Below are 15,993 nucleotides of genomic sequence, written 5' to 3'. Positions count from 1 at the left end.
AGCAGACTCCCCGCTGAGCTTGGAGTCGTATCCCAGGACCCTGAGATCAGGACTGGAGCCCCAGTCATGAGTCAGCTGCTCAACCGACTGAGCCACCCAGGTGCCCCACACCTTACTTTCTATGCTTACATTTACATTTCTGCTGTTAAACCATTTCATGTTGGTCGTTTTGGGTCATTCTTCACATTGTTGCATTATTCCATTATATGAACAGTGTTAATTTATTAATTTATTCTGTTGTTTATGGTCTTTTGGGTTATTTCCATTTGGGGGCCATTAAAACAAACGCAGCTGTAAACATTCTTGTGCGGGTTTGTTGGTGCACCATTAACTCCTCATTTCTCCTGGCTGGATTTGTAGAAGTGGAACTGCTGGCTGGGTCATAGGTAGACTTCCTTGGTAGATACTGACAAATTGGTTTTTAAAGGAGTTATTCTAGTTACATTCCAGAAGCAGGGTAGATGAATTCAGTTACTCTGCATCCTTGCGGTGTGGGAAACAAAGGCAAAAGAAAAAATTAAATTTCCTTACTACTTACAGCCCACTGAGAAGTCCTTAGAACAGGCAGTGTGACATTCCTCTAGGAACTCAGCTGCCTTAATGTTAATGCTTTGCTAAGGGCAAAAGGCCATCTTAGCTTAATGTTATCCTGACCCCCTCCAGGATCCTGTAAGTCTATTTTAACATTTAAAAATTCCTTTGGAAACTTCCTTTATCTCTACCCCCCAAGATATACGTTAGCAATCATCCTCCAAGCATATGGCCCACTGACATACAACTGAAGGGTCTCATGACTAAGGGTTTATTAGATGGTAATAAATGACATTTTCCTAACAATAGCTAGCCCCCTCGAGGTCCTAGAAACCTTGATTCGAAAACTCCTTAGAAACTAACTATCCCTAACCCCCTCCCAACTTGAAGGTATATAATGGGCCACTTCTCATGACCCCAGTGTAGCTCTTTCTGCCCATGGGTCCTGTCGCCGAGCTTTAATAAAACCACCTTTTTGCACCAAAGACCTCTCAAGAATTCTTTCTTGGCCATGGGCTCCAAGCCCTAACATTTCCTATATCACTTGGAGTATTTTGCCAACGCTTGGTAACTTCCTTTATTCCCTCTTTTCTGTTGTATTTTGAAATATAAAAACAACTCAAAGTTTAGATTGCTTTTGGGGGAACCTTTCAGTTGTTGGTTTGGTACTCTGAATTGTAAACCATCTCAGACATCTACTTTGTCCAGCCGCAACGTGCGGACTGTGAATGGGTTTTCGGTTTTGCTCAACATTTTTGTCACTCTACCCCTTGGATGTCATCGGGTGAACAAAATAAGGTGTGTGTCCAAGGCGGAGCAAGTCCTTTGAGTACTCTGGAAGCCTGGTCACTTAGCAGGCGAAACTTAGGCGGACTTTCCTCTGTCAGTTCTTTACTAGGGTCCACGATCTAGGAGCTCCTGCTCGCCGCTGGTCTCCCCACCGCCACCGGTAACGCAAAGAAGCCGCCCTCCCGGGCACAAGCCAGAACAGGGGTGGAGCGGGGTGGGCCACCGGGTCCTCGCGGAGCATGCGCAGACCAAGCCCAGCGCATGCTCCGCAGAGCGGCGGGTCCGCGGATGAGGGGAGTCGAGTCTCCCGCGCCCCACCACCCTTGCTGGAGTTGCGGCTAAGACGCTTGTTCCAAGCCCCGACTGCCAATAAAGTTCGTTAAAAAATCATAGTCATTCTTAAAAGAGCGAAGGAGGGCGCGAGCCAGCCGGGCGGCCCCGCCGGGGGAGCTGGCGCCCTGGGAAGAGGAGGAGGTGGCGGCGGCAGCGGCGGCAGCGGTTGCGCCGCGACCAGGAGGAGCCGGTCGCGCCGGGCGGCTGGTCCGCGGCCGGCGGGGAACGGTGAGTAGCGGCTTGCACTCCAGGCAGCGGCGGCTCTCACTCGCCCTATCCAGCGGCAGAGGGCTCCCCCGGCTCCGCTGGCGAAGGACCCGCTTCTCCCTGGGGTCCCGGGATGTGCCGTACTCCGGGGACTGTAGAGGGGTGTCGCGGGCAGGGGCCTCCAGGCCCGGGCTCCCATCCCCCGGGCCCGGCCACTGAGCGCCCGCTCCCTAGCCGTGCGCAAGTTCCAGCTGGAGGAGGTGGGCGGCACTACTGCCCGGCCCCCGCTCTCAGCGCCCCGCGGCCGGGGCTCCCAGGGTGTGGGTCCCTGGAATTGCCTCTTGGGCGGGAAGGAGCGAGACGGAGCGGGGGCGAGGCGCTGGCCTCCAGCTTCTCGCCTTCTCGCAGCGCCCACACAGGGAAGGGGCGACCCAGGCCGGGTGAGACACCAACAAGGGGCGTCAAGTGCCGGGTTAGGTTTGATCGGAAGGGAGGTCCCAAGCTCTGCCCTGGCTTTTAGAACCCCTCCTCCCTGCTGCGGGGCCCCTCCTTACCCGCGGCTCCACCCTTCCCTAGTTTCTTGCTCAGAGACTGCTAGAATATGAATGAGCCAGACGGCACTCTTTCATTGACACTGGCTGCCACAGAATTACTTAACTCAGAGAACTGAGGAGCCTGCGGCAGCTCCCAGACGTAGGAACCTGAGGGTGTGTGAGAGCATGAACTTCACCATCAGGAGTGCCAGTCGAGTCTGAAAGGGTCGTTTACGTCTCTGGGTTTTATAGAACTCCTAACGTTTTCTAGGTAATTTCATTGAATTTAACAAGTGTTTCAGCGTTATAAACACAATCGTACCTGTACTTAGGTACCTTTTCTAATTTATTAGACTGCATTGGTTGGAAAAATCTTTAAAATTAAATTTGGGGAAAACAGTATTTAGAAAAGAGTATTTATGCAAAGCATTGCTGTAAGCTTTTTAATTATTACACTCAGAATTATATTCTGTTTTGATAGAGTGCTTTAAGTCTACAGAGTAGTAGAAGCCGATAATCACGAGTCAGACTGCCTGTGTTAAAATCTGACTGCGCTTTTCTTCTTAAAATTTTATTTTTAAAATTATATGGTAAAATTGACTTTTTAAGGGGTGTGCAGTTCTGTGAATTAATGCAGTCACCATGACAATCAGGACATAGAACAGCCCCCCCCCCCCTTCATGCTATCCTTTTATATCCTTCTCCTTACCCCTAGCCCCGGCAATGACTAACTTTTCAGGTATCATGTAAGTGGAATCAAACAATATGTAACCTTGTGATGCTGATTTTTTTCACTCAGCATAATGCCTTTGAGATTCCTCAGAGTTGTTGCATGTGTCAACAACGTCTTCTTTTTTATTGCTAAGTAGTGTTCCATTAGATGGATGTGCCACTGTGTTTATACATCCACCCACTGAAGGACATTTGGCGTGTTTCCAGTTCTTGGTGATTATGAATAGAGCTGCTATAAACATTCGTGTACAGGTTTTTGTGTGAACAGCAGTTTTCATTTCTGTAGGGTATTCCTAGGAGTGGGATTGCAGGGTCATATAAAGGATGTTTAACTTTATAAGAAACTGTCGTGCTGGTTTCCAGAGTGGCTGTTAGCATTTTGCATTCTTACCAGGACTGTGTGAAAGTACCAATTGTTCCACAAGGATCCTTGGAAGCACTTGCTATTCTCAATAATTTTAAATTTAGCCATTCTCATAGGCATGTAGTGGTATCCCATGGTTTTAGTGTGTCTTTAATGATTTTGAATATCTTTTCATGTGCTTATTTGGCATATATAATCTTTGATGAGTATCTGGGCAAGAATATTGCCCATTCTCAAGTGAGTTGTTTGCTTTCTTTTGGTTTTTTTTTTGTTTTTTTTCATATGTTGAGTTTTAAGGGCTCTTTATATGTTCGGGATACAAGTTACTTGGTAGATAAGTGCTTTGCAAATATTTCCTCGAAGTCTGTAGCTTGTCTTTTCATTCATATAACAGTATCATTCATAGAACAAATGTTTTTAATTTTTGTGAAGTTCAATTTATCAGTTTTTCCTTTTGTGGAATTTTTTTTGGTATGATGTCTAAGAACTCTTTCTAGCCCCAGGTCAACATTTTCACCTTGTAAAAAATTTATTCTAAAGATTATAGTTTTACTTTTATTTTTTTATTTTTCATTAAAGATTTTATTTTATTTTATAAATATTTATTTATTTGAGAGAGAGAGAGTACATGAGCACAAGGTGGGGTGAGGGTGGGGGAGCAGCAGAGGGAGAGGGAGAAGCAGACTCATGCTGAGCAGGGATTTTTCCCTCCCAGGCTGGATCCCAGGGCTCTGGGATCATGACCTGAGCCAAAGGCAGATGCTTAACCAACTGAGCCACCCAGGCACCCCTGAGATTTTATTTTTAAGTAATCTCTACACCCAACATGAGGCTTGAACTCACAACCCCTAGATCGAATCGCAAATTCTACTAACTGACCCATGTAGGTGCCCCTATAGTTTTACTTTTATTTTTTATTTATTTTTTTATAATTTTACTTTTAGATCTATGATCCATTTAAAATTATTTGTATAAGATGTGAGGTTTAGGTAAATGTTTACTTTTTTACATATGAATGTCCAGTTTTCCATCACCATTTGTTGAAAACAGTCTTTTCTCCATTGAATTGTTTTCGCACCTTTGTCAAAAATCAACTGGCTGAATTTGTGTGGGTCTATTTTTGCGCCCTCTGTTCTGTTCCGTTGATTTATATATCGTTCTGTTTATCAGTATCACACTTTCTTGATTAGTAAAGCTTTATGGTGTCTTAAAATTGGCTGGTATGATTTCCTCCTATTTTATTTTTAAAAATTGTGTTAGCGATTCTAGTTTATTTGCCTTTTCATACAACGTTTAGGATCAGCTTGTCTTAACTACAAAAAATGCTGCTGGTGCTTTGAAATTGTATAAGCCATGGATCAATTTGGAGAGAAATGCTGTCTTTACTTTGAGTCCTCCAGTCTGTGAGCATGGCATGTCTTTTTGTTTATTTAGGTCTTTGTTTCATTAGTGTTTTATAGTTTTCAGCATATAGGTCCTGTACATGTTTTGTTAAATTTATACCAAAGTATTTAATTTGGGGGGAACTTTTATAAATGTCACTTAAAATTTTTGGTTCAGGGGTGCCTGGCTGGTTTACTTGGAAGAGCATGCAACTCTTGATCTTGGGGTTGTGAGTTCTAGCCCCACATTGGGTGTAGAAATAACTTAAATAAATAAAAATTTTGGTTTCAATTTGTACATTGTTAGGGTATGGAAATAACAATTCAGCATTGTGTTTTGCCTTTGTATCCCTCGTCCTTCCTAAACTCATTTATTAGTTCTAGGGTGTTTTTTTTTTTTTTTTTTTTAATTCCTTGGGGGTTTTCTGTAAAGACATTCATGTAATTTGTGAGTAGGGACAGTTTTATTTAATTTTTCTCTAATCTGGAAGAGTCTTATTTCTTGTCACCTAGTTTCCTGGCTAGGACTTTGCATATGATGAATGGGAGTAGAGAGAGTGAACATACTTACCTTGCTCTCAGTCTAAGATTTAAAGCAGTTAGGCTTTCAGGGGTGCCTGGCTGGCTCAGTCAGTAGAGCATGTGACTCTCGAACTCGGGGTCATGAGTTTGAGCCCCATGTTGTGCATAGAGTTTACTTGAAAACAAAAAGGCAATCAGGCTTTCAGAGTTAAGTATAATGTTAGCTGTGGAGTTTTTTAATAGAGGACATTTATGAGGCTTTAGAAGTCCTCTTGTTTTTCTAGTTTGCTGACTATTTTTCTGACAAATCAGTGTGGAATTTTGTTATACGTTTCCTCTGTTTCAGTTGATATGGTGATGAGGTTTTTCTTTTTTACTTTGTTAATGTGGTAGGTTATGCTGATTGATTTTTGAGTATTGAACCAGCCTTGCATTCCCAAAATAAAGCCCACTTGGTCCTAGTTACTCTTTTTATAAATTCCTAGACTTGATTTTCTAATATTTTGTTGAGGACTTTTGTGTGTCTTTGTCCAGTTGTTTTTGTTTTTTGGTTTTGGTTTTTTTGGTACTGTTTTTGTGTGAAGTTGTTATCAAAGTAATACTGGCTTTATAAAATAAGTTGGGAAGTATTCCCTTCTCTTCTATATTCTGAAAGAGAGTGTATATCATTGGTGTCAATTCTTAAAAAGTTTGATAAAATTCTCCAGTGAAATCACCTGAGCCTGGAGATTTCTCTTTAGGCTTTTTTTTTTTAATTTATATATTTTTAAAGATTTTATTTATGTATTTGACAGAGAGAGAGGCAGCGAGAGAGGGAACACAAGCAGGGGGAGTGGGAGAGGGAGAAGCAGGCTTCCCGCTGAGCAGGGAGCCCGATGTGGGGCTTGATCCCAGAACGCTGGGATCATGCCCTGAGCTGAAGGCAGACGCTTAACAACTGAGCCACCCAGGCGCCCCTCTCTTTGAGTTTTTAAGTTACAAGTTCAATTTCCTTTATAGTTATAGGTCTATTCAAATTATCTATTTCATATTGAGTGAGTTGTGGTAGTTAATGCTTTTTAAGGAATTGGTCCATTTCATCTAAGTTGTCAATTTTTTTTAAAGAGGGGAGGGGCAGAAGGAGAGGGAGAGACAGAATCTTAAACCCCTATGCGGGGCTCCATCTCCTGACCCTGAGATCATGACCTGAGTCGAAATCAAGAGTCGAACGCTTAACTGACTGAGCCGCCCAAGCTTCCCTATGTTGTCAAATTTATGTGTGGAGTTGTTATATCATCCTTTTGAGTCTGCACAGTCCACAGTGACATTCTTGATTTTATTCCTAATACTGGTAATTTGTGTCTTCTTTCTTTTTTTTTTTTCTGTGTTTGTCAATTTTTTTTATCTTTAAAGAAAGTTTTTTGTTTAATTTTCCTTATTTTTCTGTTTTCAATTTCATTGATTTCTGCTTACTTTTATTATTTTCATCTTTTGGTTTGGGTTTATTTTGCTCTTCTTTTTCTAGTTTCTTGAGGTGAGAGTTTAACGTATCAATTTGAGACTTCTTTTCTAAGGTAAGCATTTAGTGCTATAAATTTTCCCTCAGCACTACATTAGCTGTGTCCCACAGATTTCACATTTTGTATTTTCATTTTAATTCAGTTTAATTATTTGGAAAAATGTCTTTTGAGCTTCTTTCTTTGGCCCACAGGTTCTTTACAAGTCTGTTGTTTTTAGTTTGCAAATATTTGCAGATTTTCCTGTTATATTTGTGTTACCGATTTCTAATTTGATTGCATTGTGGTACCATTATTTTAAGTTTGTTGAGGTTTGTTTTATGGCCTAGAATCTGTTTTATCTTGGTATATATTTAATGGGTACTTACAAAGAAGCATATTCTGGGGTGCCTGGGTGGCTCAGTCAGTTGAGTGTACGACTGTTGATTTTGGCTCAGGTCATGATCTCAAGGTTGTGAGTTCAAGCCCCTAGACAGGCTCCGTGCAGAGTCTGTTGGAGATTCTTTCTCCCTCTCCCTCTGCCTCTCCCCCTGCTCACACTCTTTCTCTCTCTCAGTAAATAAAATCTTTAAAAGAAAAAAGTATATTCTGCTGTTGTATGGACAGTTCTATAAATGCCAATTAGATTCTGATCATTTTATTCTGTTACTAGACTTTCATTTTGTTTTATTGTAGTGTTTTTTAGTATATCTCTGCATAACTTCCTTTTTTTTTAAGATTTTATTTTTTTTCTTTGAGAGAAAGAGGGGGAGCACACAAGTTGGGGGGGAAGGGCAGAGAAAGAGGGAGAAGCAGGTTCCATGCTGAACTTGGAGCCAGATGTGGGAACTTGATCCCAGGAGCCTGAGATCATGACCTGAGCTGAAAGCAGATGCCTAACCAACTGAGCCACCCAAGCACCCCTCATTGTGTAATTTCTTCAGTGGTTGCTCTAGGTATTATACTATATAAGCTACATTATATATAATTTATTACAGTCCGTTGGTGTCAACATTTTACCAGTTCAAGGGAGGCATAGAAACCTTACCTCCCTTTACATTCCTTTGTCCTCACCCATTTATAATTAATTATGTTAAATATTTTTCTCTGTACATATTGAAAACCACACAGTTGTGTTTAAGTCAAACATCATTTAGAACACTCAAGAGGAATCTATTGTATTTACCTGTATTTTTGCTCCTACCATTTTTTGCTCCTTTCATTCTGATATTGTATTTTCTTTACATCATTTAATTATGTTTGAGGTGGAGATCTAGAACCTATACTTTTACAGATCTTCCTAGATGATTCTTATGATTGTGCAAGTCTGTGAAGTACTAGGGACAATTACTGAGACTCCTTGGGGAGCGGGGAGGAATGTTCTTCGTGTTTCAGACTTGTTTTGTGTAGTGGTAGTATAGATGGATTTTCAGTTAAGGGCGTTGGAATATAATATTATAACATATAATTGTAGTCAGGATTTTAACTAGAAATTTTACGAAGAAATATGAAGAAATTGACTTTCTGTTCTTTTCAGTCTAAAATGCAAACAGTACACATTATATTACTTTCCTTATAGGAGTAATTGTAACTAGTCTGAAACTAAAGAAAGAATGTGTGGTATAAGATTATTTGTAAAGGAGTCATTGTAACCTGAACAGTAAAGCACTGTAGGAGTCCAAAGCTGTCACAAAGTTGTATAGTTTTCAGAAAATCTTCCTTTGGGGTGCTTTTCTAGGGGTATTAATTATACCTTAGATTTTGTATTTGTTGCCCATGTGGTGGTAACTGTGAGGAATTTATTATGTTGTGTAAAACTAAACCACCATTGTTTGTAAGCTTAATTTTCACTATGCTAAGTGCTTTATATGTACCATTGATCAACAATCTTCTGAGGTAAGTATCCTCGGTAAACTGAAGCTGAAAGAGGTTAGCCAGTAACTTCACTTAGAACACAGAACTAGTCAGTGGCAACTTTGAATCAGACCGCAATTCTAACACTGCAATCTTAGTCTTAAGATTGAAAAATAGAACTATGTAATCTAGGCGTTTATTAATACCTGGATGTCATATATTGTGCTGTTGTTCAGGATTCAAAAATGAATGATGTTATTGTTCCTCCTTTCAGAGAATTTACATGTTCTAAACAGGGTGGTAAGGGGACCTCCATCATGGAAGAAATCTTGGAATGTAATATAGTTATTTCTTCGTAAAACAATTATAGCTTATTTTGTACAATTTTTGGGGTGCCTGGGTGGCTCAGTCAGTTAAGCATCTGACTCTTGGTTTCAAAAGACTCATGATCTTGGGATCCAGCCCCACATCAGGTTCTGTGCTCAGCAGTTAGTCCGCTTGAGATTCTCTCCAAGCCCCTCCCCCTGCTTACGCATTCTCTCTCTCAAGGAAATAAATATATCTTTAAAATTATAATATTTTGTACAATTTTTATGTTATGAAAAATAATTTCATTTTAAACCACAGATTTGAGAAGATCTGATCACCTGGAATTAAAGTTGGTTCAGAAACCTTCACAACTGCAAAAATGTTGGAGGAAGATATGGAAGTGGCCATCAAGATGGTGGTTGTAGGGAACGGAGCAGTTGGAAAATCAAGTATGATTCAGCGATATTGCAAAGGAATTTTTACAAAAGACTACAAGAAAACCATTGGAGTTGATTTTTTGGAGCGACAAATCCAGTATGTACTTGGCCATTTTATCCCCTCATTTTGATTTGTGAACTCTATCCCAGGCTTTGGAATAACACTAATTACAGTACGGTTCAAGGTTAGGGATCTAGTGGCAGTGGCTAATGAGACAGTTGGTGGTGGTTTTCAAATACTCAGTCCTGTGTGTACCTTTTTTTTTTTCTTTTTCCTTTCTCTTTAACATTTCAAGTTTTTATTTAAATTCTAGTTAGTTAACATATTCCTGTGTATATCTTTATCCTTCTGTCTTTTTCTTACCTTTCATCTATTTTCCCTTCCTCATTTTCCCCCCTTTTTCCATACTCCCCTCCCCACCCTTTCTATCTTGTATCTGTTTTATGTTTATTGGTGACACCTTGCATACTTTGTAAACACAAACTGATGCTCGACTCTAATGAGATTTCTGTCCACTATAAGCTCAACTTGGAGGTTTTGCAGGTTCAGTTCCAGACCACCGTAATAAAGCGAGTCAAATGAATTTTTTGGTTTCCTAGTTGTATAAAGTTATGTTTACATTATACTGTAGTCTGTTAAGTATGTGATAGCATTATGTCTAAACAAATAATGTACATACCTTCATTTAAAAATACTTTCTTGCTAAAAAATGCTAACCATCCTCTGATCTTTCACCAAGTCTGAATCTTTTGCTGGTGGAGGGTCTCACCTCGATATTGATGGCTGCTGACTGATCAGGGTGGTGGTTGCTGATGGTGGGGGTGGTATGGTGATTTTTTAATTTTAATATAAGACAACAGTGGAGTTTTCTCATTGATTCACTCTACCTCTCAGGAATGATTTCTCAGTGGCATATGATGCCATTTGATGGCATTTTACCCACAGTAGAACTTCATTCAAAATTGGAGTCAATTCTCTCAAACCCATTTGAATCACTATATTGTATACCTGAAACTAATATAACACTATATGCTAACTATACTGGAATTAAAATTAAAAACTTGGGGCGCCTGGGTAGCGCAGTGGTTGGGCGTCTGCCTTCAGCTCAGGGCGTGATCCCGGCGTTGTGGGATTGAGCCCCACATCAGGCTCCTCCGCTATGAGCCTGCTTCTTCCTCTCCCACTCCCCCTGCTTGTGTTCCCTCTCTCGCTGGCTGTCTCTATCTCTATCTCTGTTGAATAAATAAATAAAATCTTTAAAAAAAAAAATTAAAAACTTAAAAAAATTCTCTCAAATCGTGCTACCACATGATCAACTAAGTTTATGTAATATTCTAAATCCTTTGTTGTCATTTCGACAGTCTGCACAGCGCCTTCACCAGGAGTAGACTCCATACCAAGAACCCACTTTCTTTGCTCGTCCATAATAAGCAGCTCGTCATCCGTTCAGCTTTTATCACAGATCGCAGCAGCTCAGTCCCACCCTCCGGCTCCACTTCTAATTCCAGTTTTCTTGCTCTTTTCACCCATTGTTCAGTTACTTCCTCCACAGAAGTCTCAAACCCCACAAACTCATCCATGAGAGTTGGAATCTACTTCTTCCAAAGTCTTGTCGATGTTATTTGATCTCTTCCAGTGACATGAATGTTCTTAATGGCATCCAAATTGGTGAATCTTTTGTATCAAGTTTTTGATTTTCTTTGCCCAGATCCATCAGAGGAATCACCGTCTGTGGCAGCTATAACCTTACACAATGTATTTCTTTTTTTTTTTTTTTTTTTTTTTTTTTTTAAAGATTTTATTTATTTATGTGACAGAGAGACAGCCAGCGAGAGAGGGAACACAGCAGGGGGAGTGGGAGAGGAAGAAGCAGGCTCACAGCAGAAGAGCCTGATGTGGGACTCGATCCCGGATCGCCAGGATCACGCCCTGAGCCGAAGGCAGACGCTTTAACGACTGCGCCACCCAGGCGCCCCACACAATGTATTTCTTAAATAGTAAGGCTTGAAAGTCAAAATTATTTCTTGATCCATGGGCCACAGAATGGATACTGTGTTAGCATCTCCAGTGGAGCTCTTGGGTGACCACTGCATTGCCACTGAGCAGTCAAATTTTGGAGGAATTTTTGTTCTGAGCAGTAGGTCTCAGCAGTGGGCTTAAAATATTCAGTAAACCATCGTGTAAACACAAGTGCTGTCATCCAGGCCTTGCTGTTCCATTTATAGAGCACAGACAGAGTAAATTTAGCATAATTCTTAAGGGCCCTAGAATTTTCAGAATGGTAAATAAGCACTGGCTTCAACTTTAAGTCACCAGCGGCATTAGCGCCTAATAAGGGAGTCAACCTGTCTTTTGAAGCTTTGAAGCCAGGCACTGACTTCTCTCTAGCTATGAACATCCTTAATGCCATCTCCTTCCAGTAGAAGGCTGTTTCATCCACATTGAAAATCTGCTGTTTAGTGTAGCACCTTCAGGAATTCTCTGGCTCAATCTTCTGGGTAACCTGCTGCAGCTCGCACGTGAGTACTTTTACGTTACAGAGGCCGCATCTTTCCTTCAACCTGATAAACCCTCCTCTGCTAGCTTCAGATTTTCCTGCAGCTTCCTCACCTCTCTCCTCCTTCAGAGAATTGAGGAAGTTAGGACCTTTCTCTGGATTAAGCTTTGGTTTAAGGGAATGTGTGGCTGGTTTTATCTTCTCTCCAGATCACCAAAACTTCCTCCATAGGGCAGTGAGGCTGTTTTGCTTTCTTATCACGTGTGTTCACTGGAGTAGCGCATTTATTTGTTTGTTTGTTTATTAAAGTAATCTCTGTGCCCAACTTGGGGCTCGAACTCATGACCGTGAGATCAAGAGTTGTATGCTCTACTGACTGAGCCAGCCAGGAGCACATTTAATTTCCTTCAAGAACTTTTCCTTTGCGTTCACAACTTTGGCCACCTGGCACAAGCGGGCTGGCTTTCAGCTGATCTCAGCTTTCAGCATTCTTTCCTCACAGTATTTAATCATGTCTAGCTTTTGTTTAAAGTGAGAGATGTGTGGCTCTTGCTTTCACTTGAACACTTAGAGGCCACTGTAGGGCTATTAATTGGCTTAATTTCAGTATTGCTGTGTCTCAGAATAGGGAGATGCCAGAAAAGGGAAGGAAATGAAGGAAGGGCTGGTTGGTGGAACAGTGTGAACACACATACCTAATGACATAGCTAAGTGTCCATCTTATGTGGAAGCAGTCTGTAGGCACCCCAAAACAGTTACAATAGTAACATGAAAGATCACTAATTAGAGATCACCATAACAACTATAATAATGAAAAAATTTGAAATATTCTAAGAATTACCAAAATGTGGCACAGAGATACAAAGTGAGCAGATGCTGTTGGAAAAATGGTGCTGATAGCCTGGCTGGTTTGTGGCAACCCTGCAATTTGTTAAAAAAAAACAGTCTCTGTGAAGCACAGTAAAGCAAGTGCAATGAACCAAGGCATACCTGTTTATTTGGAAGGACAGTTACCTGTCTCTCAGAATAGTTTTCAACTATTATGGGATCCTAGGACTATCTCGGAGTTAGAGAATTGTTTTAAAGAAATAAGAGCAGGTTTGGCAGGATTAAATACTCCAGTGTAAAGGAAGTCTTACTTCAGGAAATCCAGTTGGATTCTAAAACACATCAAAAGGAACAGTTGGCGGGGGGGGGGGGGGGGGGGGGGGGAGGGTGTATGCGTGCGTGGCTCAGTTGGTTAAGCAGCTGCCATAGGCCCAGGTCATGATCCCAGAGTCCTGGGATTGAGTCTTGCATCGGGCTTCCTGTTCAGCAGGGAGCCTACTTCTCCCTCTCCCTCTGCTTGTCACTCCCCCTGCTTGTTCTCTTTGTCAAATAAATAAAATCTTAAAAAAGAAATAGTAACAGTTTTTGTCATTAGTCCTGAGAAATTTTAAAGGTATTTTATTTTATTTCATTTCATTTGAATATAGTTGACACATAATGTTACATTAGTTTCAGGTGTACAACAGAATGATTCAACTTCTCTATAGGTTATGCTATGTTCACCACGAGAGTAGCTACATCCTGTCCCCATATAATTTTCTTACAGTGTCATTAACTATATTTCCTATGCTGTACCTCTGATTCCTGCGACTTACTCATTCCGTAACTAGAAGCCCGTGTCTCCCACTCCCCTTCACTCATTTTGCCTGTTCTCCCACACCCCAAGCATATTTTAAATTGTAGGGACAAACTGACAGGTATTAAAAAAATAAATAACATTAAACAAATCTGACTAGCCTAGACATTAGCATTAAAGATAATTGTGTTCATTGTTTTAAGATTGTTCAATTTCTAATTTGTATTCTATTGCTCTCTTTTAAAAATACTTCCATGTTTACTTCCTTTCTCAAATATTTTAAGGCTTCATGATGTTCATTTTTGTATTTCTTATCTGAACCAAATTAATATGTTAAGTATGCAGTTGATCCTCGTTATTTGTAGATTCCATATATATTCTTTAAGTAACTATTGATTCTCATTATTTGTAGGTTCCATATTTGCAGTTGATCCACTTGCTAAAATTTATTTGTAACCCCAGAGTCAGTACTCCCAGAGCTTTGGTGGTCATTCGTGGATATGCACAGAGTAGCAGATACTTGCTACGCTACATGCACATTGTCAGCTTAGGGTGACTGAGGCAACCCTCTTCCTTCTTTTTTCATCCCTCACACTATTGTAAACAAGTGTTTTCTCATGTCTGTTTTTGTGACATGTTTTTGTACTTCTTGTTGATGATGTCGCTGTTTAAAATGGCCCCTAAGTGTAGTGCTATCTAGTCCTAAGTATAAGAAGGCTATGATGTGCCTTAAAGAGAAAATATGTATGTTAGGTACACTTCATTTATGCACGAGTTACAGTGCTGTGGGCCTTGAGTTCAATGTTAATGAATTAACAATATGTTTTAAATAAGGCATCTTTTAAACAACCACCAATAAACCAAGGTTAGGTATTAGGTTAGGGAAAACATAACTAGGGCTCACAGAACCTAACCTTGTATTTCCCCTAGGAGCAGTGTTTCAGTGTTTGGTGTTTCAGTGCTTGCAGTGAATTTATAGAACATAAAGCAATGCACCGTATGACAAAATAAGAGTAAGTTTTTAAGTTGTAGGACAACCAAGCTGCTTTTCTTCCTCCCTTCTTCCCTTCCTTCCTTCCTTCCTTTTTTGCTTCTTTCCTTTCTTATTCTGTCACTTGTGCACCAGAACCCATTGGAGTGTGATAGCAAGAGGAGAGCAAGTACTAACCTAAGGCAATCCCCTTCCCAGTGCTACTAGTCTTTGAGCCACTGCTGTCTGACTGTTGTTAAAGGAGAAAACACGGCAGGTAAACTCAAATCACGTATGAAGTTAAAGCTTTGGGGGGATGTCTTTCCCCCTTTCCTTTCACTACTGGTAGTGGTATCAGCCTTTAAAAGCACTGAGACTTTTTCAGAGTGAAAACCAACAGTATAGTTTTAACAACTTCAGATTTGAAAAATAAAAATATGCACAAAGCAATGTTACTAAAGATGTTTTCTTTACATATGAAATAAATTCATCTCTTGTTTCAGAGTTAATGATGAAGATGTCAGACTCATGTTGTGGGATACAGCAGGTCAAGAGGAATTTGATGCAATAACAAAGGCCTACTATCGAGGTAAATTGTGGCGTTTGTTTGTTTGGGCATGTTCTTTTGGCTAAACAAAGAACTTCACTTTTTTTATTCGACATCAGAAGAGTTTCTTTTTAAGAAGACCTGAGTTAATTTCAAAGTATTTTTAAAAACCTCTTAGGTCATTATTCTCCTAATGATCTTGTTGAGTAGTAAATAATACTTTGTACTATAGATAGTTTGTCTCTGCCTTGGAATTATATGACTCACATAGGCATTCCGAGTTCTAATCAGTTAGAAACTGTTCAGTGCCTATTTCTGACCACAGGGAGATGATTCTCTGGTCAGAGAGAGTGGAAACTGGCATGAAAAAGTAAAGTTCCTGCAAATAAGATGACACTTTGTATTATGCATGAAATTGCGTGGATAAAGCCATCTCGGTGCTGTAAGAGTTCAGGGACACGTGAGATACATGTGAAAGGAAAGAACTACAGCTGTAGCACTTTAGAGTCTAAAATACGGGGTTAAATTCCTCAAGGAAAGCTGAAATTTCTAAATGGAACCTGAAGTTCCAATTAACATTTTCCTCTAAAATTTTGTCCTTTTCTTTTGGAATTTATGAAAGCATTTTCAGTGTTTCTCTGCCTTATTGTTAATGGTGATTGTAATGAGAACAAAGTAACTGAAGGCTCCATATAGTCCCACGTAGCCCTATAGACTATGGATGCTTTTGCATATATATTTTGTTTTTTCCCACTTTTGAAAATATGCGATTTATAATAATGGCAACGGAGATTTAATGAAAATGTAATTATACTAACGTATAAACAACCAAAGAAGTTGCCTTTCTGACTTGGTACCAGGGAAACCTGACTTCCACTGCCTCCTC

General features: G+C 40.3%; 1 protein-coding gene across 1 annotated transcript in view; it reads left to right on the top strand.

Annotated features, from left to right (window-relative positions):
* The first annotated feature begins 1,589 nt into the window (after positions 1-1,589).
* Positions 1,590-15,993, top strand: part of RAB23 (RAB23, member RAS oncogene family) — a 34,961-nt gene continuing 20,557 nt past the window's right edge. The window contains exons 1-3 of the mRNA XM_045803055.2: positions 1,590-1,881; positions 9,350-9,565; positions 15,064-15,149. Of these exons, the coding sequence (XP_045659011.1) occupies positions 9,411-9,565; positions 15,064-15,149 (241 nt within the window). The 5' untranslated portion in view covers positions 1,590-1,881; positions 9,350-9,410. The remainder of the gene's footprint in view (positions 1,882-9,349; positions 9,566-15,063; positions 15,150-15,993) is intronic.

The sequence above is a fragment of the Ursus americanus genome, chromosome 29 (genome assembly GCF_024610735.1).
Source record: "Ursus americanus isolate L20-20 chromosome 29, mUrsAme1.1.p, whole genome shotgun sequence".
NCBI classification, from domain to species: domain Eukaryota; kingdom Metazoa; phylum Chordata; class Mammalia; order Carnivora; family Ursidae; genus Ursus; species Ursus americanus.
This window is presented reverse-complemented; position numbering and strand designations above follow the sequence as displayed.